The sequence below is a fragment of the Rhinopithecus bieti genome, unplaced genomic scaffold, assembly GCF_001698545.2.
Source record: "Rhinopithecus bieti isolate Rb0 unplaced genomic scaffold, ASM169854v2 scaffold_5889, whole genome shotgun sequence".
In the NCBI taxonomy this organism is placed as follows: domain Eukaryota; kingdom Metazoa; phylum Chordata; class Mammalia; order Primates; family Cercopithecidae; genus Rhinopithecus; species Rhinopithecus bieti.
In genome coordinates this window covers 2,141,745-2,165,130 of record NW_016805277.1, presented here as the reverse complement: position 1 = coordinate 2,165,130, position 23,386 = coordinate 2,141,745, and the positions used below count along the sequence as shown (strand labels likewise).

At 42.0% G+C, this 23,386-nt stretch overlaps 2 protein-coding genes and 1 long non-coding RNA gene across 4 annotated transcripts in view; 2 read left to right on the top strand and 1 right to left on the bottom strand.

Moving 5' to 3' along the window:
- The window catches only part of FSTL4 (follistatin like 4), a 417,177-nt gene that overhangs the window by 364,776 nt on the left and 29,015 nt on the right, over nucleotides 1-23,386 (bottom strand). For both annotated transcript variants that reach the window (XM_017871986.1, XM_017871987.1), the window contains exon 3: nucleotides 12,542-12,575. In XM_017871986.1, coding sequence (XP_017727475.1) covers nucleotides 12,542-12,575 — 34 coding nt within the window. The remainder of the gene's footprint in view (nucleotides 1-12,541; nucleotides 12,576-23,386) is intronic.
- The window catches only part of LOC108529569 (uncharacterized), a 34,117-nt gene that overhangs the window by 9,152 nt on the left and 1,579 nt on the right, over nucleotides 1-23,386 (top strand). The window contains exon 2 of the long non-coding RNA XR_001885575.1: nucleotides 5,499-5,765. This is a non-coding gene — a long non-coding RNA (uncharacterized LOC108529569). The remainder of the gene's footprint in view (nucleotides 1-5,498; nucleotides 5,766-23,386) is intronic.
- On the top strand, nucleotides 6,217-7,000 carry LOC108529567 (overexpressed in colon carcinoma 1 protein). The gene has a single exon (XM_017871988.1). The coding sequence runs from the start codon at nucleotides 6,415-6,417 to the stop codon at nucleotides 6,604-6,606; it is 192 nt and encodes a 63-aa protein (XP_017727477.1). The 5' UTR covers nucleotides 6,217-6,414; the 3' UTR covers nucleotides 6,607-7,000.

Sequence of the window (23,386 nt, the reverse complement as noted above, 5' to 3'; positions counted from 1 at the left end):
GCAATGCCTATCTCAGAGGTTGTTTATGAAGATTAAATAAGAAGCTGAATGTGAAAATGTTTCCATTTCCAATCTACAGAATTTATAGTAAAGGACTAAACATTTTGCCTCTAAATTGTTTTGAATGTGTGGACACACAGGAAATTACTTATTATAAAGTGGCTCCTGGCGGAGCGCAGTGGCTCACGCCTGTAATCCCACACTTTGGGAAGCTGAGGCAGGTGGATCACCAGAGGTCAGGAGTTCGAGACCAGCCTGGCCAACTTGGTGAAACCCTGTCTCTACCAAAAATTACAAAACTTAGCTGGGCATGGTGGTGCATGCCTATAATCCCAGTTACTCGGGAGGCTGAGGAAAGAGAATCACTTGAACCCGGGAGGCACAGGTTGCAAAAAATGGCTAATGAACAGCAGCCCTGCTTATAGGTGAGATCCATCCTCCATTCTGTGTTCCTGTCTGCCACCCCATGCCCATTTAGAAGCAGCCAGCCCAGCAAGCCTCCACCAACCCCTTCCCGAGAAAGAAGGCGATCTCTTATGAAAAACAGAAAATAAAAGCTTCTGCCAAACATCATCGAGGAAAGGACTGAAGCCACTGCCAGGGAAGGGGCTTGCTCATTCGCTTTTTTCTCTATTTTGGGTGATTTCATTTGATGTTCATTTGCTTTTCATCTCTATGTACTTTGGCTAAAGGGCTAAAGACAGGATCTCATGTTTGGGGTAAAACCCCTCTCAAGTTGCGGCTAGTGAATGCTTGGTGCACCTCCCCAGGTATCTCCTGCACCTACCCTAGGAGACAGGACAAAAGAACAAGGTGAAAGAACCCAGTCGCTGGAGGCAGCTGTGATTTGAAGCAACAAAAAAGTGTCCTTTATTTGTCATCAGGGACCTGAGTTCAAACTCACACTCTGTTAGAAGCTCCTGTGACGTTGGGTCAGCTGCTTCATCTTTTAGCCTTGGATTCCTTCTGAAGGCAGAAGACAGCACCTCTCCCTGAAACGCTAGGTAAATGTTTGCTGATTCTTAGCCTGCTTTTGAGGCACTCAGAATCCTTTTAGGGGTGGAGGGTGTGATAGACACCCAGACGTGAAACCATTAAGTGGATGTTAACATACTTAGGGAATTCCTTTTACCTTCTTGCTTCTGTGTCTCTTATTCAGACCCAACTGCCATTTGGGATCCACCTTCCTCTCACTCTCACTTCAGGATATCCTGACCAGGGGTATGGCTGGTGACTGTCAGGAAACCCAGCAGCACACAGCATTAATTAAGAGCATGAATCACATGACCTGAGTCTGTCCAATCCCAGTGAGCTTTAGCACTTTTGTGGGATACACGGGACTAGAGGCCATCTGTCTTCCACCGGTCCCAGAGTTGTGAGGAGGGGAGGCTGGCACTCACCATGAAGGGGAGCCCCCAGAGAGGGGCAAAATGGAGGGAGAAGCCAGGTTCTTACACTCCATATCAAGTATATCTGAAGCCACCCCTCACTTTCCACCCTCACTGGACTGTCCAATTACATAAGCCATAAGTCCTCTTTTTGTTTGAGCTAGTTGGGTTGAGGTTTGTTATTTGCAACAAAAACGTCATCACTGGTACAGTATGCCCTTAAAAGTCAAAGGGGACCCTCTGCTGAGGCAGCCATGCTTTGGAGAAAAGATCCTGAAACTTCGCCTCCACCAGAACATTCAGAGAGTTGTTCTCCCAGATTCCAACATCAATTACACTGAACAAATGCTCTCTCTATATTGCGAACCCACCTGCGAGGTGGCTGGCCATGGTGCAGGTACACCAGGTAGACATCTGTCTGCAGGACATCAGGGCATCTTCTCAACTGACTCATCTATAAGGGCAGGGACTATGCCGGGTCATCTCTGCACACCAAACTCCAATCAGCCCACGGAAACTTCTATAAGCAACCAATAAAGCCTCAACGCACACCCTGATAATTATATTCACCTTTCCACAGGAGTCATTTCTCCATTATAAGTAGTAGCTGTCAAACTAGGGTCCCAGGTACTGTTTTTGAGGCACTGATGGGGTGAGAGAGCCATTGAGGGGCAGAGAATGGAGTTGAGAAGCTGGAGCTCTGAAGAACAGGGCAGGAGCAATCACTGGCTTGCAGTACATGGGAGAACCAGCTCTGTGCACCATCCAACTGCTCTGACTGCGCTCGGACCCCGGCCCAGGTCTCCCCACTCTTGGCTGCATTCTTATCCCAGAAGGCTGTGGGTCACTGTTTCCATGGAGCCAGTGCCCATCCCACCTGCTCATTTCTGGGGCACACGCTCCCTGACTTCCTGGAGAGCTCAAAGCAAGATTCAACACTTTGTGAAAAGGTGTTTTTTGTTTGTTTGTTTGTTTTGTTTTGTTTTGTTCTGTTTTTTTTTTTTTAATGCAGGCCCTAAAGCATTTCTTGGAATTCAATGGCAGCCCTGGCCAAGAAATATAACCCAAATAACAGCATGTAGAGACCAGTGGGTGGGTTAGAATGCACAGGATTTTCCAACCCTGGTTGCCTGATCTGCCAAGATGCCATGGCTCACTCACCAAGCCCAACTTGTGCACCGTGGAAGCCCTCACCACTGCCACAGGAGAGAAATGGGCGAAATGCAGAGTGAGTAAGGCCAATCAGGAGAGAGAGCGTTGGTTGGCAGGTCTTGCTAATTTAGAGGAGAGGTCTCCCATTACAGATTATTTCCAGTCCTGACTCTGCTCCTGCTGAAGCAGAGAGATTAAAGATTTGTTATAAAAAAAAAAAAAAACAACAAAAAACAAAAAACAAATCTTAAAACAATGAAAAGGCAGGTTTGTTGTTGTTTAAAAAAGAGCTTTAAAAGATGAACTCATTTTGATGAAAAGAACTGAATTAGACTATAACGGTCAGTTGCATTCCGTACCTCGTTTCCTAATAAAGAAAGATTGTCAAGCAGCAATGAGACAAAAGAGACAGAAACAAATGATTTTTAAGTCACAGATAATTAACCCCAGAGGCTTGTGGATAGCACATTAATATGCTGGGGCAAATAGCTTAATGAGGTTTGAAAAGGGCTTCCATGTTTATATGGAGAAGATAATTTCAAGGGTTCCTGAAAAGCAAAGAAATGCCTCTGGCTTGGGGACCAGTCAAGGAACAAAGATGACAAACGTCAAGCTTAACTTCTGCTGGGATCTCAGAGATGAGGGTGAACCTCCTGGGTGGGGTAGGGACCTCAGCAGATGTACAGGGAGCACCATCATCTCTCTCCACGGTCCTGAGGGGCAGGATCAGCATGCTTCAGGCTGACGCCATCCTGTCTTTTGGTCTTCAGGAATGTGCAGTGGTTCATACCCCTTAGGAGTCATGAGCTCTTCGACAATGTGACTCTTCCCACAAATTCCAGATAGTGACCTATGCCCAAATATTGCATTGCAACCTCTAAGGAGACCCCTAGGCAAGCACAAGTGATTATACAGGGGTTCATTATCCTGCCCACACCGACCAAGGCTCTATAGCTTGTCCGTCATAACCACAGAGGTTTAGCTTATGTGCATGAACACATTTTAAGCTCCTTCTAGGGGAAGAACCCACACGTTGTTAGAAAGGGCAGAGGAGCTCTCTGAGGATGGTAGTTAAGGAAGGGGAGCATTCCCAGGGACTGGTGGGAAAAGCAAGCACAACAAATAGGATCAGGTATCCTGGAGCTACGGGGTTCACAGTCAAGCAACCTGGAAGGCCCTGTGCCTGTGATCTGACCTTTGTGAGAAATCGAGAGATGACACAGAGACAACTGTGCCTGTGATCTGACCTTTGTGAGAAATCGAGAGATGACACAGAGACAAGTCAGCCCTGGGATATCCCAGGCATCTAACACTTGTTCAGTGCCCATTCTGTGTTAGGGACAGGGGACCCTGGGAGGAAGACACCTAACCCCTGCTTTTCCAAAACTTGTGCCTGCACGGCAGCATGAGAGCTGTCCCAGGGCAAAGGCTCCAGGTACCAGGTGAGTGGCGCTGTGGCTCTTGGGGAGGATTTACATACCTCAAGTTCAGACAGCATCACTGGCAGGTCCATCATGAGCCCTGAGCTATCCACCACAAGGTTCTGCTGCCTCCAATCCCTGGAGAGAGCTGAGCTCAGCCAGAGGATGGGATGGAACAGCCACTTACTCAGGGCCTGGAAGGCGTGGGATCAGGAAGATCATGTGCAGGGACAGGAGTGAGAACCCCGTTCACCTGTACTGTCTTAGTCCAGGCTCGCCTTTCCAGTTCCAGGCACTAGAATTACACTGCAGAATCCTGGGGAACAGAACCTTAGAGTTATCTACAGCCTGGGAATCCTCTGGATAATGCTGTGCTTGGTCCTCCGACCCCAGTGCTCAGAAATCTTGGGAGATTTTGGGATCTTGGGAGAGAAGTTTATGTTTAAGTTCTTTTTTTTTGAGACAGAATCTCACTCTATCACCCAACCTGGAGTGCAGTGGTGCAATCTCGGCTCACTGCAACCTCCGCCTCCTGGGTTCAAGTGATTCTTCTGCCTCAGCCTCCCGAGCAGCTGGTACTACAGGCATGCACCACCATTCCTGGCTAATTTTTTGTATTTTTAGTAGAGACGGGGTTTCACCATGCTGGCCAGGTTGGTCTCGAACTCCTGACCTTGTGATCCAGCCACCTCGGCCTCCCAAAGTGCTGGGATTACAGGCATGAGCCACCACGCCCGGCTGTTTGTCTTTAAGTTCTTAAAGGTGCCATCTTAAAGGCTTAGTTCTTCTGATTGTAGAATGAGAGAATTAGAGCATAAAGTTAAAGAAAGACTCTGACAGAGGAAAGGGACCAGAATAGGCTAAGTTTAAGATAATTCTTCGGCCGGGCGCCATGGCTCACACCTGTAATCCCAGCACTTTGGGAGCCTGAGGCGGGCAGATCAAGAGGTCAGGAGACAGAGACCATCCTGGCTAACACGGTGAAACCCTGTCTCTACTAAAAAAATACAAAAACCTTAGCTGGGCATGGTAGCGGGCACCTGTAGTCCTAGCTACTCAGGAGGGTGAGGCAGGAGAATGGCATGAATCTGGGAGGCGAAGCTTGCAGTGAGCCGAGATTGCACCACTGCACTCCAGCCTGGGTGACAGAGTGAGACTCTGATTCAAAAAAAAAAAAAAAAAAAAAAAAAAAAAATAATTCTTCATAGAAAAGTCAATAGGCTACAACATCCAGGGTCTCATGAATGCATCTTGGAGACAGAAGAATGAACTGGCTTACTTGAGAAAGGCCTCTATGTCTATGGCCAGGCCTGTAAGAGCTCTAGTAAAAATTACCCATGCACTGAGCACTGCCAACATTGCCCATCCTGTGCCAACGGCTCTGCATACATAGTCACCCCTCCTAATATGTCCATGAGGCTGTGTGGGCACCGACCATATCCCTGCCCAGAATCTTCCTTTGCGGACAACCATTGCCTGTGGTCTGGATGAGGATGAGTTTGCAAACCCTGATGGGATTTTTCTGGTGTCATTCTAGGGGAAAGTTTCACCCTCTGAGATGGTGAGCAGGCAGGACTCTGTGAGCTGCAGCTGCCTGTGGCCATCCTGGAAGGCTGCCTGGAAGAGGCCAACGTGCCAGGAGAAGGAAGGACAGGAAGAGTGTGAGAATCCTTTTATCAGCTATTCTTGAAGCCAGATCCACCCTTAGATTCTACAGCTTCATAAGCCTCTCAGGCTTCGGCCAGCACAAGTTGGGTTTCTACAACTCAGAATTCAGACTGATGCTATCCCCATCCTTTTTCAGGTAAGGCTGAGTAACTTACCCAAAGTCACACTGTGAGTAAGCTGCCTACCAATTGGTCATGATCAAAACTGGGCATCAAATCACTACTTAAGCAGAACACATCAGCTAGGTGCGCCATGCATTTCCCACTCAACTTCGGACAACCAGACACAATATAGTTTCCCAGCAGCTGAAAAAAGGCAGCACGACCCAGAAAGAGCCAATTTCTGTGAGGTTGGGGGACAGGAGATAGATGTCACTTTCAACTTCTTTGAGCCCAGTGACTGTAGAAGAACACGCAGTGCCCCACTGTAAGTGAGAGAGGGTGGGATGGGGGAAGGAAAAGCCATCTCTTTCCCCAGATGGCAGTCTTGAATTGAAAAAGAGCCACGGTTCCAGGCACTGTCAAATCTGGATGGCTCCCTTTAAATTCCCTGCATCTGCAGCTATTAAAGAAGTTACCTCGGAGGGGTGCCGGGTTGTTTCGGCCCTGCAGTCCGCAGCCCGCCGCGCCACGGGCCGCGTCCCTCGGCTGTGGGAGGGGCGGCCTCCACTCGGTTCCTTGCCCCGTCAGCCTCCCGCTCGGGGCGCGCCGCCTTTCGTCTGGGTCTCCGCCCCCAAGACCCGCGGCCGCAAGCCCCGGAGTGCGGCTTCCCTGGCCGGCTGCGCGATGGGCTTCGGGAACTCCACCGCCACAAGCGCGGGCGCGGGCAGAGGCCCTGCAGGAGCAGCCAAAGATGTAACAGAAGAATCCATAACAGAAGATGACAAGAGGAGAAACTATGGAGGAGTATATGTTGGCCTACCATCTGAAGCTGTCAATATGGTGTCCAGTCAAACAAAGACAGTTCGGAAAAATTAGAAGAAAATAACATCATGACTCAAGAATCAAGAGCATGCTCATCAATTTGGAAGGAATTTGGCTCCGTGGGACATTGTAATGTGCGTAGACATTTCCAAGGAAATTCTAAACAGTCACCCTTCCCTCTTGCATTCCCCCAAATCTTAAGTGTATACATAAAACCCTGGGTACATATTGTTGTGGTAATAGAAGGGAATTGGTTAAACAGTACACTTTATGGAACTTTCTGTGGCCACCTACGAAAGACAAGTTAACAAACTGTCATGGAGGCTGCTGTTGCCTAGCCAGGGCTGCTGCATTTTGACATTTCCTACCGTGGGCCACTCAACACATTTCATCGAGGTCATGTCTTTTTCACTGAGATAGCTTTTTGAATAGTTTTTATATAACAAAATCCTTATTCTATTATAAGCTAAGAATGAAGTAAGGCACTATAAAATGAATGACTAAAATCCAATATATTTGTCTGTATCTTTTGCTATTTCTAGGCTATCACTTTAATTTTAGCTGTGAAAATTGGTAACACCGGATTCTTACCAACTATCTCTTTCTGTTTTTTAACTATTATGGTTTTCAAATTTCATTTAAATGTCAGAACTTTCCTTTTATAGGAACAATGTGTAATTTTCATGCAATCATTATAAAGAATAACCTCAAATTTGGCATGGGCATATAGTCACATTTTGATACATTTTTATTTTCTTTTCATGAAAGGCAATGTGCAACTACAATACTTCATAGCCATTGGCGTTGCTACTTCTAAGTCACAGCATGCTCTTCATAATTAGTTCTCTGACTGTTTCAAGGACTTGTGAATGGACGGTTAGTGGGATATCTGTGAAAATTAATTTGATAATGATTTGTGTATTACGTAGTACTACAATGTAAATTACTCAATTTGACCAATGTATTTCAACAATTAAAACATTTTATCCCTCTTCAAAAAAAAAAAAAAAAAAGAAGTTACCTCAAAATAACCTAGGAGTTTATTAATCTGTTTCACTGAAGACAGTCAGCCACTTCACATTACACCAAGATAGATTAGGCAGGGAACTGAGAGATCCAGAAAACATCTGCTACACAAAATCAAAATTAATGGTAAACAGAATGCAGTTCTTGATAGCTGAAGTTCACCCAGATGCAGAGAACTATAAAGGGTCTACTGGAGGCAGCTGCCAATTAGGGACCGATTCCATGGGTTTTCGGAAAGTGACACTCTAGTTTCACACTCAGGACTGGCAGGTCACGTTTGCTTAGGAGATTTGCACTGCGAAGCAGCCAGAGCCACGCTGAGTGTGCATGTGATGGTCACCCCCTTTTATCCTTTTCCCTGAAGACAGCAGTGGCCCTCCTCTCCCGGGCTCCCTCACAGCCTTGCTGGAAGCCAGGCCAGGCTGGACAGGGCTGGGACATGTGCGGGAGCCAGCATAGGGAGAGGAGGTAATGCAACCTGACATTGGTGCTCATCCCCAAACTCGCAGCCCCTAATCACAGCACAATCACAGACATCTGGAATAGCTTACAGATCGCCCTATGCTCCTCAGAGATGGCTGACAAGGGCTGAATTATCTCTGCCATTTGCTCGGCCTACTCAAGTGTTCGCTCGTGGCTATAATTCAGCGTGATGGGATCAGTCAGAGAAAAGCACTGGCTTGAGTAGATGAATTTTGGCAGTCGCAATCAGCACTGGCCCTCACAGTGGACACGGGAGTGTCTCAGAGAGGTAAGGGTGGCACCCTTTGCTGAAGCTTCAGAAAAGGGTGAAATTAAATTTTAGGTGTCTGATGGGAGTTATAAAAATACCTGCATTGGAGAGCACAGAGAGATGCAGCCATCACTCCTTCCCATGCAGCTTGCATAGGTAGGTCCCAGGCATGAATATCCAGGGTCACACAGGACTCCCCTGAAGGAGGAATGGCTCCGTCTCCCTTGGGGAGGCACATTACCTTCCCAGGGGACACCCTATCAGTCTCGTAGTCCTGCCACAATCTTTGCTACAGTGTCTACCTTCAAGTCCCACAAATCTAACTTGGAAACAAAGCACCCCCAGGAAGTCCCTCTCAGCTCTCTGGGCTTGGCAACCAACATAAGGTACAGACACTCCTGGATGTGATGAAGCAAGATCAAGTCACTTAAGCAACCACCACTCATTAAAGAGAGGTTCAGGGCATCAGAGAGCACCAGCCCAGAAGCATTCCTCATCCCTACAAAAAATTAACATGAAAAGGAAGGAGTCTAATGTGTACAGGGCTATCTGCTCTGTGTCGCAGGTTACTCAAGGAAAAGGGAGGTAAAGAATGTGAACGTTCTCTGAAAACTTCAGAATGACCAAGAAGATATTCTCATTATTGCTGCCACAGTGTTCTGTGCATGCACAGCCCATGGAGCACAGTCTGGTGCCTGGGCACTCTGAGGAGGAAGCTCTCCCTCTTTCTGGGCTCTCTAGGGCAGGGTTTGCAAAAGGCACTACATAGAATGCCTGCCCTGAGATGGTCAAAAACAACACAATTAATTTTGTTAGATCCCACAGAAAACCAAGTTTGGAAAATGCTGCATATTACATTCCTTGTTGAGAGTGATATTTTGCCTATGAAAAATCCTGAGAGATTCTCCAGTCAAAATACCATCATCAACAACAACAATGAAAACTAAAGTTTACTGAGTCCAACATTTTCCAAGTGTATTACTGTCCTAAGGCCACCATAATAAAGTTCCACAAACGAAGTGACTTAAAACCAGAGAAATGGATTTTCTCCCAGTTCTGGAGGCTGCAAGTACAAAATTAAGGGGCTGGCAGGGCCATGATCCCTCTGAAGGTTCTAGGGATGGAGGGTTCCTTGCAACTTGCCAGCTTACGGTGGTTGCCAGCAATTCTCTGCTTCCATCATCATATGATGTTCTCCTTGTGTGTCTGTGTCCAATTCACCCTTTTCTTATAAGGATCTCACTATCGCATCAGGGCCCACCCTAATCCATTACGACTTTGTCTTTATATCTGCCAAAACCCTATTTCCAAATAAGTTCCCATTCACAGGTTCTGGGTTAGGACTTTGACATGTCTTTTTGGGGGACACAATTCAACCCGTAATATTAGGTTTATCTGAATTTTCATCAGTGCATCAGCCAGGAATATCTAATGATAGCCACAGAACATTTCTTTAAAAGTGCCTTTCTAGAACCAAAGGGCCCAGTGCCTCACTTAGATATTACTAGCAAAGGCCAGAATGAAAAGGCAACACACACAAAGCGAATATGTAGCTTGCATTTAATTTAAGAAACAATTGTTGGTTAACTACTGGCCCTGAGCTAGGGCTGTGAGGAATCTGGGGACGAAGGAGCAGGGAGGGTCTCTGATCTCAGGAAATTAACAACCTGATAGGAGCCCTTCCCTCTCCAATTAGATAGGGTAAGCTAAACACTTCAAGAAACAGAGTTGGAAAGGATTAAGGGGAGGTAGATTTGACAAGGATGAGGGACAAGGCATGCAGGAACAGTGTGAGGCCAGAGGCAAGAAAGCTAGACAGCATGACATCTACGGCTGGAGGGGAGGAGGGGGAAATAGGGCAGAGGACAGGTCTAAGGCACACAATGCATTCACTTTGCCCCAACTTTCTCTAGTTCCCACTATGATTTGACCTGGACTCGACTTCCACTGCTAACATTAGCCCCTCTCACTTCTCAACACACATACTTAGTCAAGAGTTTCCAAAAGTCACATGGTACGAAGTTGCAGTTGGTTAGCCATCTGTGGCTCCAAACCTTCAATGGAGTGGATGCTCCTGAGTCAGGTACAGAATTGAAATAAGACAAACCAAAACAGAAAACCTCCTCAGGTTCTGTGACTGGGAGCTTCCTCTCTAGACTTGAAGACTTTCTAGACTCTCCTGGGCCTCAAAAACTGTGCAGAAAAATCAACTATTACTCATCTGTTCCTCTTTCAGTCCCGGGTCAAGTCAGAGCTGGGAACCAACCCAGGTGTTCATTGCTAGACAATATCTTACTTTTCTTTGAAAGAAAAATAGTTTACTGAAGCACCATAGTGCTTCTATTATTTTTATACTTGTACACTGTTCTGGAGAAGATTAACAACCCCACAACCCAAGTCAGTGAGTCAGTGAATTCCCAGACCTAAAAATATTTAGAACCAGCCGGCAAGGTCCCACTCCTTTTCTTCCTGCCAGGTTGTAAGCATTGACGTTACAGCACTGGGCTATTTCAGGAACTCTCAAACATTCAACTTTGACAGAAACAAGCAAGAAAGACATCAGTGCACAATAGGAAGAAAAAGTTTATGTGATGTCAGAACAAATTTGCTAGTACAAACCCACAGTGTATGTTCCTAGTCAACCATCTGTGAAGGCTGACGCTTCCAGCGGTGGAGAGGTTATGGATGAATGCAGTGCAGCCTGACTAACACCTTCACTCATCCTCTGGGCACTCTCATTCTTCTGGGGGTTTGAAGTCATAATTTCAATCAGGCCTTTTTCATGCATTTGAATAGAAATACATGGCTCTTCTACAACCCCAGCCTTATTAGAGACATTTTCAACACAAGGACAGTAAGATTCCAAAAAGGTTAAGTTTATATGTGATTTTATAATGCAAATCAATTCCAAACATTCACAGTCGGGATACTGGCATAAACAGATATTATTCAAAGCCAAAGTTCATGTCAAACTCTCCTCTCCTTCCAGCTATTTCTCTCCAACTTACACGGTCACGGTACCCACTGTGAACACTACTTTCCATAAGAAATATCCTTCCCAGCCCCATCCACCTTCATCCATTTGGTTTTGGTATCCAAACAACACAGTTTGCTTTACAAATTGCCCTACAGTTCAGAGGACATCCAGTCTGAAACCAAAGATAATGGCAAATAGGAATGCAAGCCAGAAAGTTCATCTTAGAGTCAGATTATCCAGATCCTAGGACCCTAGGGATCCAGCACCATGGACAGCAGCAAACTACCCACTGGCCACAATAGATAGTGTGAAAAGTTTGTGTTACCAAGCTCTAGCAACACATGTTGATAACATAGCCATGTCTTTTGCTGTGTTGCATAACACAAGAACTAATCAGGAGGCAAAGCAATGTTAGATTTAGGAGTCAATATAGAATTTGCTAACTTATTTTAGATTGTCTCCCTTTTTGGAGACAGTACCACGGAGAAGGATGTGGTGAAGGTTAAAACCAAAGCCATATTCTAGACCAGGAACTTACTTTCATTTCTGATCTCATCGTTCCATCCACGTAACAAAAAAGATGATTGCCAATGATTCCACAAATCATACAAAAGACATCCCTTATTAGAGACTAGGTATTACTGAAAATGAATAAGGCAAACTTCCATTTCCACTACAAGATTTCTGAAATTATCACCCATATATGTATACCTCAGAGACCATAAAACAAATGTGCTACAAGAACTCTGGCAGGGGAAACAGAACATCATGGAATTGTTTTCAAAAGGAAAATTAATTAGTTATTTCTATTTCAGCTTAACTGAAGCCGTAAGAAATCTATTTAGAAATATTTTTCACAGTGGTATCTCTTCCTAGATACTGAAATACCACAAACCATAAGCAATTTTTTTGTGTTGTTTGTGTTGTTTTGTCGGGTAAAACTGATAATTATTCCAAGCTTCACTCAAAATGTGGTTTCTCTTAAGAAACCAAAACATGATTGTGAATGAGCCAGTTCTTCAAGTACCCCCTCCTCTGGTACTTGTAGGTAGAAGTCATAGTTTTCACAAGCAAACCTGGCCTTCAGTCCATCGAGTCCCTACAGACAAATGCCAAGTAGTCAGCACCCAGAAAAGGCCACAGGAAAATTTCAAAGAATGAGCTGCCCACAGTCTGAAGTTCATCTTAGTTTCAGCAAACTACTTCAAAATGTCAACACTGAAAAGAAAATGGGTATGCGTGCGTTTTCCTACCTTCTCTTCTTGTGACTTCAAAGCTTCTGGGCTCCTGCAAGAAAAGAAAGACTTTGTGTTTTTTGAAGAATAATTCATATATACAGATACTTGCAAATATCTCCTCTCTTGTTAGTCACATATTTATGAAAAGCTGAACAATCTACTAAGAACATGACACTGAGTAATGTTGGGTTTACTGAACTCTCAACATGTACATCTATAAATGTAAACAACTTGTTGCTTTGAGGGCTTAGGCAAAAAACAAACAAACAAACAAACTGTTAATCACAAAGGTTTCAACGAGCACAGCTAATTCTCGGGGTCTTCCTTATTTGCAATCTGGGCTGGTACCAAGTGTTAAGGAAGACTCTTCCAGGTTGATGACCCAACCTCTGCCTGAACTGTAGGTGCTTTTAGGCACTGAAGAAAACACAAGCAGACAGGGGCTAAAATTATCTGGCTAGCAGCAGGTTCTTCTTCATGGTGCTATGGTGAAGACCACCACTGCTCCTGGGTATGTCACTGACATCACCTGATGATGGATTAAACACAATTTATGGTTTCCAAAGGGTGAGATCCTATGAACAATTTGGATAGCCAGTCCGTGCCACTGAACTAAATTAAGCCCTTGGGTTTTCCTAATTCAATCCCATCTTTATTGATGCCTACTATGTGCAGGGCAATAAGCAAAGTGCTCCAGAAGTTACCCAGGTAAAACAGAGTACCTGCATTGATATTCACAGTTGATTAGGGGGCTACATAACAAATGCAAATTACTGAGAAATCAAATGGTGATTTGTCTTGTAAATAGCAGTATTTCACATTCCAGTTGGAAACATAAGGAAAAGTGTTTTTAAAAGAACCTTTGAAAATAGCACTGAAGAATAGGCAGGGTTTCAGACAGAAATGGAGGAGGGAGAGTGGACCAGGAAGAGTGAATGGCACAGGAAAATGTTGGGTGGTAGGAAAATTCAGGGTAGCTCTAGAAGAAGGAAAAGTCTTGGTGAGAAGTAGTAGGGGAAAAGACTAGAAATGCATATTGCAGCTTCATAACTAATAAAAAGTATCTCCAACTCATCACAAATGACATGTTTTGGATAAAAAGCCTAAGGTTAAAATAAGCTGAAAGTCCATACTAGCAACTGAAGAAGAGAAGAGAAAACACCAAACTATGACTACCGCCTCAACACCGCAGCCAGGAAGGTAATTCAGCAACAGTGCTTTTTAAGGCAATAGCATTGTCTTTCACACCTTAGCATTCTTGTCTAGCATCCTCTTGTGGTCAGAATGGGGAGGCAATATTACAGATGAAACTAAGAGGGCACTGGGAAGGTTGTCCTACCCAAATTACATTCCCTGACTGCTACCTTTCTACTGAGCAAAAAGTCCCATTGGAGACCAGTGGAAGATCCATGTCACATGCCAACAGCCCATCACACAAACCAAACTCTGGTTCCTGAAGGAGTACTCATCAGGTAAGGGTTCAGAGGTGGGGACACAGAGATGACAGGTGTAATGCAGGAAACATAAGCCACAGGGCATATTTTGCACAAAGCAAACCCAGCTCCTCGCAAACTTCCTCAGTAACCTACTTCAAAGCCTGGCATCTCTGTTTCTTGAAACAATTAGTATTCATGGAACAGGAGATAATTCATAATCAGCTCCAGAAAAAAACTACAAAATTTTTGTTGTGGTTACATAAAATTTATAAATTAATTTAGGGAAAGTTGACATCTATATAATATTGCATGTTCTTATCTAATAACATGGGATTTTAATAATTGAGTCTACTTTTGCTTCTTTTGAGAGTATTTTATAGTTATTCTTGTGCATATTTTGAATATTTCTTTTTTGTATGTCTTTTGTTATCATAAATGTTCTCTTATTATTTCTTCTAGCTAGTTTTTGCTTGTATATTTGATGGCAATTTAAAATAATTTTTATATTTATTTTATAACCAGTTTCTTGGTTAAATTTTATGGTTTGTAATAGTTTTTCCATTGATTCTTTTGGGGTTTCCATTTGAATATTTACGTAATTTGCAAATAGTAATTATCTCTTCTTTCCAACTCCTATACTTCCAGTTGTTTTCTCTTATCTTAGGGCTTTACCCAATTCTCAACCCATGTTAGGCATTGTGGTCATACTGGGTACCCTTGTCTTGGCTTTTACTTTCAGAAGAAAACCTTTAGCATTTCCCCATTAAGTGACATGATGGCTTTTAGCATAAAATTTACAAATTAATTTAGGGAAAGCTGACATCTATATAATATTGCATGTTCTTACCTAATAACATGGGATTTTAATAATTGTTTGAGTCTACTTCTGCTTCTTTCAAGAGTATTTTATAGTTTTCCTTGTGCATATTTTGAATATTTCTTTTTTGTATGTCTTTTGTTATCATAAATGTTCTCTTATTTCTTCTAGCTAGTTTGCCAATATACATTTTATTGAGTTTTAAAAATAAATATATGTGCTAGCTGAAAAACAGCTTGTTCCTTTACTCATTTGTTTATTGACTGTTTCCCTCTAGTGGAATGTGGGATGGCGCCAGTATCTTTTTCACTCTTGCATCATCAGTGCTATAGCAGAACAGATGCTCAATACATATTTGTTGAATAAAAAATAAAATAAAATAAATGTGTTGGATTTTATCAAGTACTTTTCTCTGGCATTTAAGGAGATAATCATATGATTTTTCTCCTTAGTTCTATTAATAGGCTGACTTACATAGTAGATCTCATAATATTCCACTACCCCTGTACTTCTGAAACAAGTTATTCTTAGTCATAATATACTTTTTAAAATATGCTGCTGGATTCCGTTTATTATTGTACATATGTTTTACATTTATTGGTCTATAATTTTTTGTATTGATATTCATAAATGAGATTGGTCTACCAATCTCATATTTTTCTTATCAGATTTAGAAATTGGCGGGCACGGTGGCTCTCACTTGTAATCCCAGCACTTTGGGAGGCCAGGCGGGCGGATCACGAGGTCAGGAGATCGAGACCATCCTGGCTAACATTATGAAACCCCGTTTCTACTAAAAATACAAAAAATTAGCCAGGCATGGTGGCGGGCACCTGTAGTCCCAGCTACTCGGGAGGCTGAGGCAGGAGAATGGCGTGAACCCGGGAGTTGGAGCTTGCAGTGAGCCGAGATCACGCCACTGCACTCCAGCCTGGGCGACAGAGCACGACTCTGTCTCCAAAAAATAAAAAATAAAGGAAATTAAAACAAAACCAATTTTATGTAATGAATTTGGAAGTTTTCCTTTTATTATACTCTGACATAATTTAAATAAAAATAGGATTATCTGATTTATTTTAAAATTTTTTAATTTTTGAGGCAGAGTCTCACACTGTGGCTCCAGCTGGAGTGCAGTGGCACGATCTCGACTCACTGCAACCTCTGCCTCCCAGGTTCAAGCGATTCTCCTGCCTCAGCCTCCTAGTTCTTCCACTTCATTTCTCAGAGACTGACTGAAAGGGGAGGAGAGGTTAAACTTGTCCAAGGTCTCACATTTTGGTCAGTGGGCAGCTAAGATTTAAATCCCAAAATCTGATTTGAATGCCTATGCACATAGCATTCCAACTTTAAAAATAGTCATGATAGTTAATTCCTAGGGACATTGTGAAAATTTTATGATAGACTTCTTCTTTGTGCCATAAAAAAGTAGCTTGTATCAGACTAAATCTTCTGCTATCAACAACTATATAAAATGGAATTTAAAAAAAGTTTTGAAGGCATCCAACAGCAACAAAAGCAGCCAGAATTTAAAGGAAAGTTATGAGAGAAAAGTCCATTGAGATGTGCCCCATATTCACGGCCACATTTCCCCTTTGCGACATTTGCTGCTTTGCATAGAAGCCAAACAGAATGTAACATTCTAGAACCTAGAGAAGTCTCTCTGAGATGGGAAATAAAAATCAGAGTGCAAGGCTACCAAAGAAGCCAGAAATTGAGGGTCAGAAACCCTGGAAAAGGAAACCAGAAAGAACTGAGCTCAACATTTTCAGCTTCCCCTTGGTTATATGATTATGCCTGAGCTACACATATAAAGGGCAAAAGGCTGAGAAACAAGTTAAAAGTAGCCTCAAACAAAAAAGTAATAATAATAATAAAACCTAAACATAGATTTTGAAAGTACATGGCACTAGAGAGACAAAAATTAGGCTTTCCAAGAAATAATGGCCCTGGCAAATGCAGCAGACTTACTGCTAAGACCATATATTCTCAAATTATTCCTATTCTTGAGTAGATGAAGATGATATTCCAGGGCTCTAACAAAGAAAAATAAATCCTCTGTAGAAAACAATAAAGTGATTCACAGCTTTACAATTTTTCATATATAATCTCCAACGTCCAATCTAAAATTACCAGGCATAGCAGGAAATGGGATCAAATGGCTAAAATCCAAGAAAACAGACCACAGAAACAGCCACGTGTTATCCAGATCTTAGAATTCTTAGGCACAAGCTTTAGAATAACTATGGCTAATATGTTTAGGAAAACAGGAGAAAAGATGCTGAACTTCATTATAAAACTGGAATCAATTAAAAGACCATATATTGGGTACAGTGTACACTGCTCAGGTGATGCAGCACCAAAGTCTCAGAAATCACCACTAAAAAACTGTAATCAAACACCACCTGCTCTCCAAAAACCTATTGAAATAAAAATAAACAAAAGTAATCAAACAAAAATTTCATAACTGAAAATTAAATAACTGAAAACTTCAACAGATGGATTTAACAACAGATTAAATACAACTGAAGAAAGGAATAGTAAGATGGAAGCTAGATCAGTAAAAAATAACCAAACAAAAGATCTGAAAGGAAAAAAGATAAAGAATGAAAAATACAGAAAAAAATATGAGACACTGTAACATGGTAAAGAGTTCTAACAAGCATGTAATTAAATTTTCAGAGTGTAAGGACAGAGGAAATTGGGCAGAATATTTAAAGAGATGCTGGTTGATACTTTTCCAAAATTAATGAAAGACATCCAGACAGAAATTTGGGAATCTCCACATGCCCCAAGCAAGATAAATACAAACACAACCATACCTAAGTACTCAGTAAAACAGTTGAATATTCAAAGACAAACAGAAAATCTTTAAAACAGCCAAAGGGTGGGTGGTAGAGATGGGGAGAACATTGCCTACAAAGGAGCAATACTAAGTGTGATAGCTGATTTTTCAGGAGAAAATAATGGAACCAGAAGACAATGGAATGCCATCTTTAGTTTTTAATTTTTTTAACTTGTATTTGAGGTTCAGGGGTACATGTGCACATTTGTTATACAGGTAAACTGCATGTCTTGGGGGTTTGGTGTAAAGCTCACCCAGGCAACAAGCATAGTGCCCATCATCTTTAAAATTTGAAAAAAACATAGAATCCAACGAAAATATGGGTATTTATAAGGTAAAATAAATGAAGGTAAAATACAGTTATATTTAGACCAAAAAAAACCTGAAAGAATACATTGCCAACAAATTAACACTAAGAACAATACGTTATAGGGAACTCTTAAGGCAAAAAAAGGGCAAAAAATTATTCAGATGAATGTATGGCTATGTAAGAAGAAATAAGGAGCACTGAAAAGTGTAAAAATGAATTAAAAATACATTTGGGCTACTTAACACAACAATAATGCACTGTAAGATAAAAATATTTGTAGAACTAAAATACATAGTAATGTGATTTTTTAAAAAGGTCAGGAGGTCAAATGAGATTAAAGTGCTATAATGTCCTAGTACTGTCCAAAAAATGGCAAAATTAGTGCTATGACACCAAAGGAATGAAATAATCAAAACTGTCTCATCCAAAAGAAGACAAGAAAGGCAGGAGAAAAAGGAATATAGAACAGAGAAAACACAGGTTGATATTTAAACCTATTTAGCTATAAATGGGCTAAATAATCCTACTAAAACACAAGGATTGGGCCGGGCGCCGTGGCTCACGCCTGTAATCCCAGCACTTTGGGGGGCCGAGGCAGGTAGATCACAAGGTCAGGAGATGGAGACCATCCTAGCTAACACGGTGAAACCCTATCTCTACTAAAAATACAAAAAATTAGCCAGGCATGGTGGCGGGCGCCTGTAATCCCAGCTACTTGGGAGGCTGAGGCAGGAGAATGGCGTGAACCCCGGAGGCAGAGCTTGCAGTGAGCCCAGATCGCACCACTGTACTCCAACCTGGGCAACAGAGCATTACAAAAAGGCTGAATGTAAAGATTTAAACGATAAACCATATTAACTTCAACCAAGAAAACATGGCCATACATAAAGTAGGCAAGAATCATTATTAGTGATAAAAAGGGATTGTTCATAATTAGAAAAGGAACAACTTAACAGGAATATACAGCAATTCTAAACTCGCACATACCTAGTAGCATAGTCTAAACATATACAAAGCCAAAACTCAAAGAACTAAGAGGAGTATTTTTTTAACCCACAATAATGGCTGGAAAATTGTAAAAATCTCTGTCTTTCACTGATAGAGCAAGTAGAGGAAAAAAGCATCAGTAAGGATATAGAAGAGTTGAACACTATAATTTTAAAACTCGACCTAATTGATATACATCAAACACTGTACCAAATAGCACTTCATTTCAAGGGTCAATTCAAGATTTATAAAAATTGACCATATGCTGAGACTTGAGCAAGTTTAAACACATCATGGCAACCTCATGGAAAAAATGTAGAACATATCTTAGAACATACATAAAAATCATTTCCTGATGGATTATAGATCTATATGCGAAAAGTAAAGCAGCTAAGTCTCTATAAAGTATCAAGAGTATCTTCATGACTTTTACACAGATGAAAATTTCTTAAAGAGGATGTGAAAAGCAATACCAAAAGAATATCTCAGACTTTATTAAAATTAAGACTTCTATTTATTAAAAGATAGGATCAAGAAAATGAAAAGGGAAGCCATTAAGGAAATATACTTGCAATCCATATATCTTACAAATGACTTATTGAGAATATATAAAATACTTTTGCAAATCAATAAGAAAAGTACAAATAACCTAACTGAAGAATGAGTAAAAGATTTGAATAGGCACTCCACAAGTTGAAACCACAGTGGGATACTGTTATAAACCACAATTACATGTGGTTTATAGATGACATTTTAAAAAACTGATAATACTAAACGTTTACAAGGATATGAAGGAAGTATAATTTTTATACTCTCAGAGGAACCAGCACCAGCAAAACTTTGCTCACTGGTCTGAGTCCCAGTATGGCGAGGCTCCTCCCCTGGAGACGGTAGTGATAAAGGTGTTCCTTCCGGCAGGTACTGCTCTTAACTATTGCAGTGTTTCCTTTTCCACCTTCTTAATCCTTTAATATCTGTTTAACCAATTCCCCGTAATTAAATTATGTTAAAATAACTATGTGACATCTATGTTCCTGACCCAACAATTTAACTCCTAAGTAAATGTCCAACAGAAGTACATTCATGTGAGCACCAAAATGCATGTATAAGAATGCTGAATGCAGCATGTTATGTAATGCAAATGTGCACCAATGGTAGAATGGATAAACTGTGGCATATCCATACAAAGAAAAACTTCACTGCAATGCAAAAGAAAAAACTCCGCAATATGTGATAATGTAGCTGAATCTCACTGTCACGGCACTGAGGGAAAGAAGGCAGGAACAAAGAGTACAGTTCATAAGATTTTATTTTTATAAATCTCAGAAACAAGCAAAACCAATCTCTGATGATAAATGAGCAGTAACCTTTGGGAGAATAATGATCAGGAGGACACAGAGTGGTTTCCGGGATGCTGGAAATGTTCTATATTATCATCTTGGTGGTGGTCACATAGATGTGCTCACTTACAAAATATTAACCAAGTGCCACACTTTGGATATGTGCCTTTACTATATATTTGATATGCTCCAGTAAAAAATTTTAAAATAAGACAAATTACCCAAGAGTAATCAGAAGTTTGTTAAATAGAGGGAACAAACCCCACTTCCTAATTTACAGATGAAGAAAGATGTACTGAGGGAAAGACTGCAACTTGCTGAATATCACGTGAGAAGTGGTCACATCAGGACTAGACTCAAACTTCTGAGGTCCTACCACTATACTTCCTCCAAGGAAATACTCAACACACATTCATGAAAAATATGACAAGGATTAAGAGTGGGGGCTCTGAAGTCAGATGGATTCGGGCTAGATCCTCGCTTGTTCCTGCCAGCTGTGCCTCTGTCACCTTTGTTGAATTATTTAACATTTCCTAAGTCTCTGTTTGTTCATCTGTAAAGGCAGAAATAGTACATTCCTCATAGAGTAATTGTGATGATCAAATGAAATAATAATAAGCTTGTCCCATGCTTAGCATGGTGTCCTGCACATAGGCAGTCCTCCAACATGTGCCACCATCATCATCAACATTACCATTCATGAAATGAGCTAACAGAGGGAGATGATCAGATTATTTTTGGGAGGTAAATGAGCTCAATGGCTTCCTCAATTATTGAGGCTAAATAAGAATCCATCTTTCCAGTCCTTAAAAAAACAGCCCCTCAAAAGCTGTAGCAGAAATGTAAGGAATGAAATTCATTGACATAATGACACCAAGGCCCTAGATGCATTGTCTAAGGAAGAAATTATTTTCTGCAGAAGCTTCAAACCAGATGGTTATAAATGAGACTTAGCGCATGGGCATTACTTAATGACTAAATTTCTTTAACTAAAAATCTAATTTTGTTATAGTATAAATCACACTTTCTTGAAGCAGGGAATTAATTTTAGATTTTTCATTCACTGTTCATAACCTTTCTACGAGTTTGACAGCCAAATCATTTAAAATGTCATTTAACCAATACAATACAACAGCTTTATTCCTCACTGTGCCCTTCCTGAATCCATTATCTCTTGCTATAATGTAGAAGAACTTAAATAAAAAATTACCATTCTATAAAGCTGTATTTTACTACGCAGTTAAACTACACAATCTTTATTTTTGAATCAATATGAGTGCTGAGCAATATTTTTCATAATCCAAAAGCCGATTACAGATTCTCAGCTACCAAAAAACAGTTTGAAGGTTGCTGAAATAGTACAAATGAACACTCTCAAATTCTACTCCTAGATCCATCCCATGTCTGTCTTGGGCACAGGGGGTGAGGCTCTAGAAAAGAATGGTGAAGCCCTGCCCCAGACCATAGTCACGCTTCTGCATCCATGCTCTCAGAGGTCCTTGGTTAAGGAGTAAGCCTTAGTCTGTCACCCAAAATATTATGGGATTCACTGGAAAAATATTGGCTATATGGATTAGGAAAGTGAGGGATCAAAAGCATCCACACTGAGAAGAGAATGAAATCAAACAGTAAATGGAGTAGAGTTCAACGTGGCCAGATCTTTGTAGACAAAGCAGAAAGGAGTCTGCTGTACACAAGGGGCCCAGCCTGAGGAGGTCCCTGTGCCAGTGCCCTGAAGATGGGCCCCTGACTGGCAGCACCTCCATCCAGCAGCAGAGGGGCTGAGGAAACCCCTGGCTTCAGAGTTCCTCAGGCCCAACTTCCTGAGGACACACAAAAGGAAGCCCACATGTTCAATTTATGAACCAATTAGTACAGATGAGATGGAAGCTTCGCCATGGGACTCATCGCTACTGAAATTCTGACGTCTAAGTTCTAAGTTTTTCATATCTGAGATGCTCTTAAAGTGAGTGTTTCTTTAACAACCTTTGTTACAGTTTTTCACTTATTCACTTGAATTTTAAAAACTTGACTCTAAGCAGGTTCATTTTTGCTAGCAAGACACTATTCTGCAATTAAAATCTTCACTTGGACTGACAAAATACAGCTAAATAAAGTGGCGCCTTATGTAGCACATATTCCACTGCTGGCTCCCACTTACTGTGCACACAGTAAGAGTTTTGCACACTTTATCTCATTTATATGGCTCAGTTAAAGGCAGAAGGAAAACTATTGAGTTGTTATATTTCTCAGCACACCATGTCTGGGTCTTCAAAGCCAGAGAAAGTTAGGGAATTAACCCTAAACCCGGGGCTAGTTTGAAAGCCAAGCTGAATAATCCAGCAAAGAACAGGATTTTCTAGGGGAGGGTCTAAACACCCCCTGCTTCCTCCAGTTATGCAGAGCCTGCTGCAAGTGCTCAAGAAAAACACCAAAGGGGTGCTGGCTCTTGAGAAATGCCACTTAATCGAGGGGTCAGAGTTCCCCACCTGTACCACAGAGAACAGTGTCAGATGGCTCTGGGGTTAATGAGAGGTGTGTGTAGCCCTGGTGGATGGGCTTACTGCCTTAAAGGCCAGTCAAAGGTGGGGGAGGCACAGCAACCAACGCTAAATCTTTAGGGGCTTAGATAGCTGAGGGAGTTTGATAAAGGCCAGGGGTCCCTGCACCTTTCAGTCAGCCCTGCCTAGGAGTTGCCCAGTCAGCAGAGGTTGAGCTTGCCTTTCTCATCTTCCCAGGAGACCAAGTCTGAAGGGGAGAGGGCTGGGCATGGCCATATAGGCAAAGAAAGTGCAAGTCTCCTTTGAGCCCAGGAGTTCAAGACCAGCCTGGGCAACATGGTGCAACCCTATCTCTACAAAAAAATATGAAAATTAGCTGGGCATGGTGGTGCCTACCTTTAGTCCCAGATACTTGTGAGGCTGAGGTGGGAGGATCACCGGAGCCCAGGGAGGTAGAGGCTGCAGTGAGCTGTGATTGAGCCACTGCGCTCCAACCTGGGTGATAATGTGAGACCCTGTCTCGAAACAAACAAACAAACAAACAAATAAAGCAGTGCAAGTTTTCCCACTTTGGGGCTGAAACCCAGATGGCACAGCAAGCAAGCTCTGTGTCCCCTCTATTGCCTA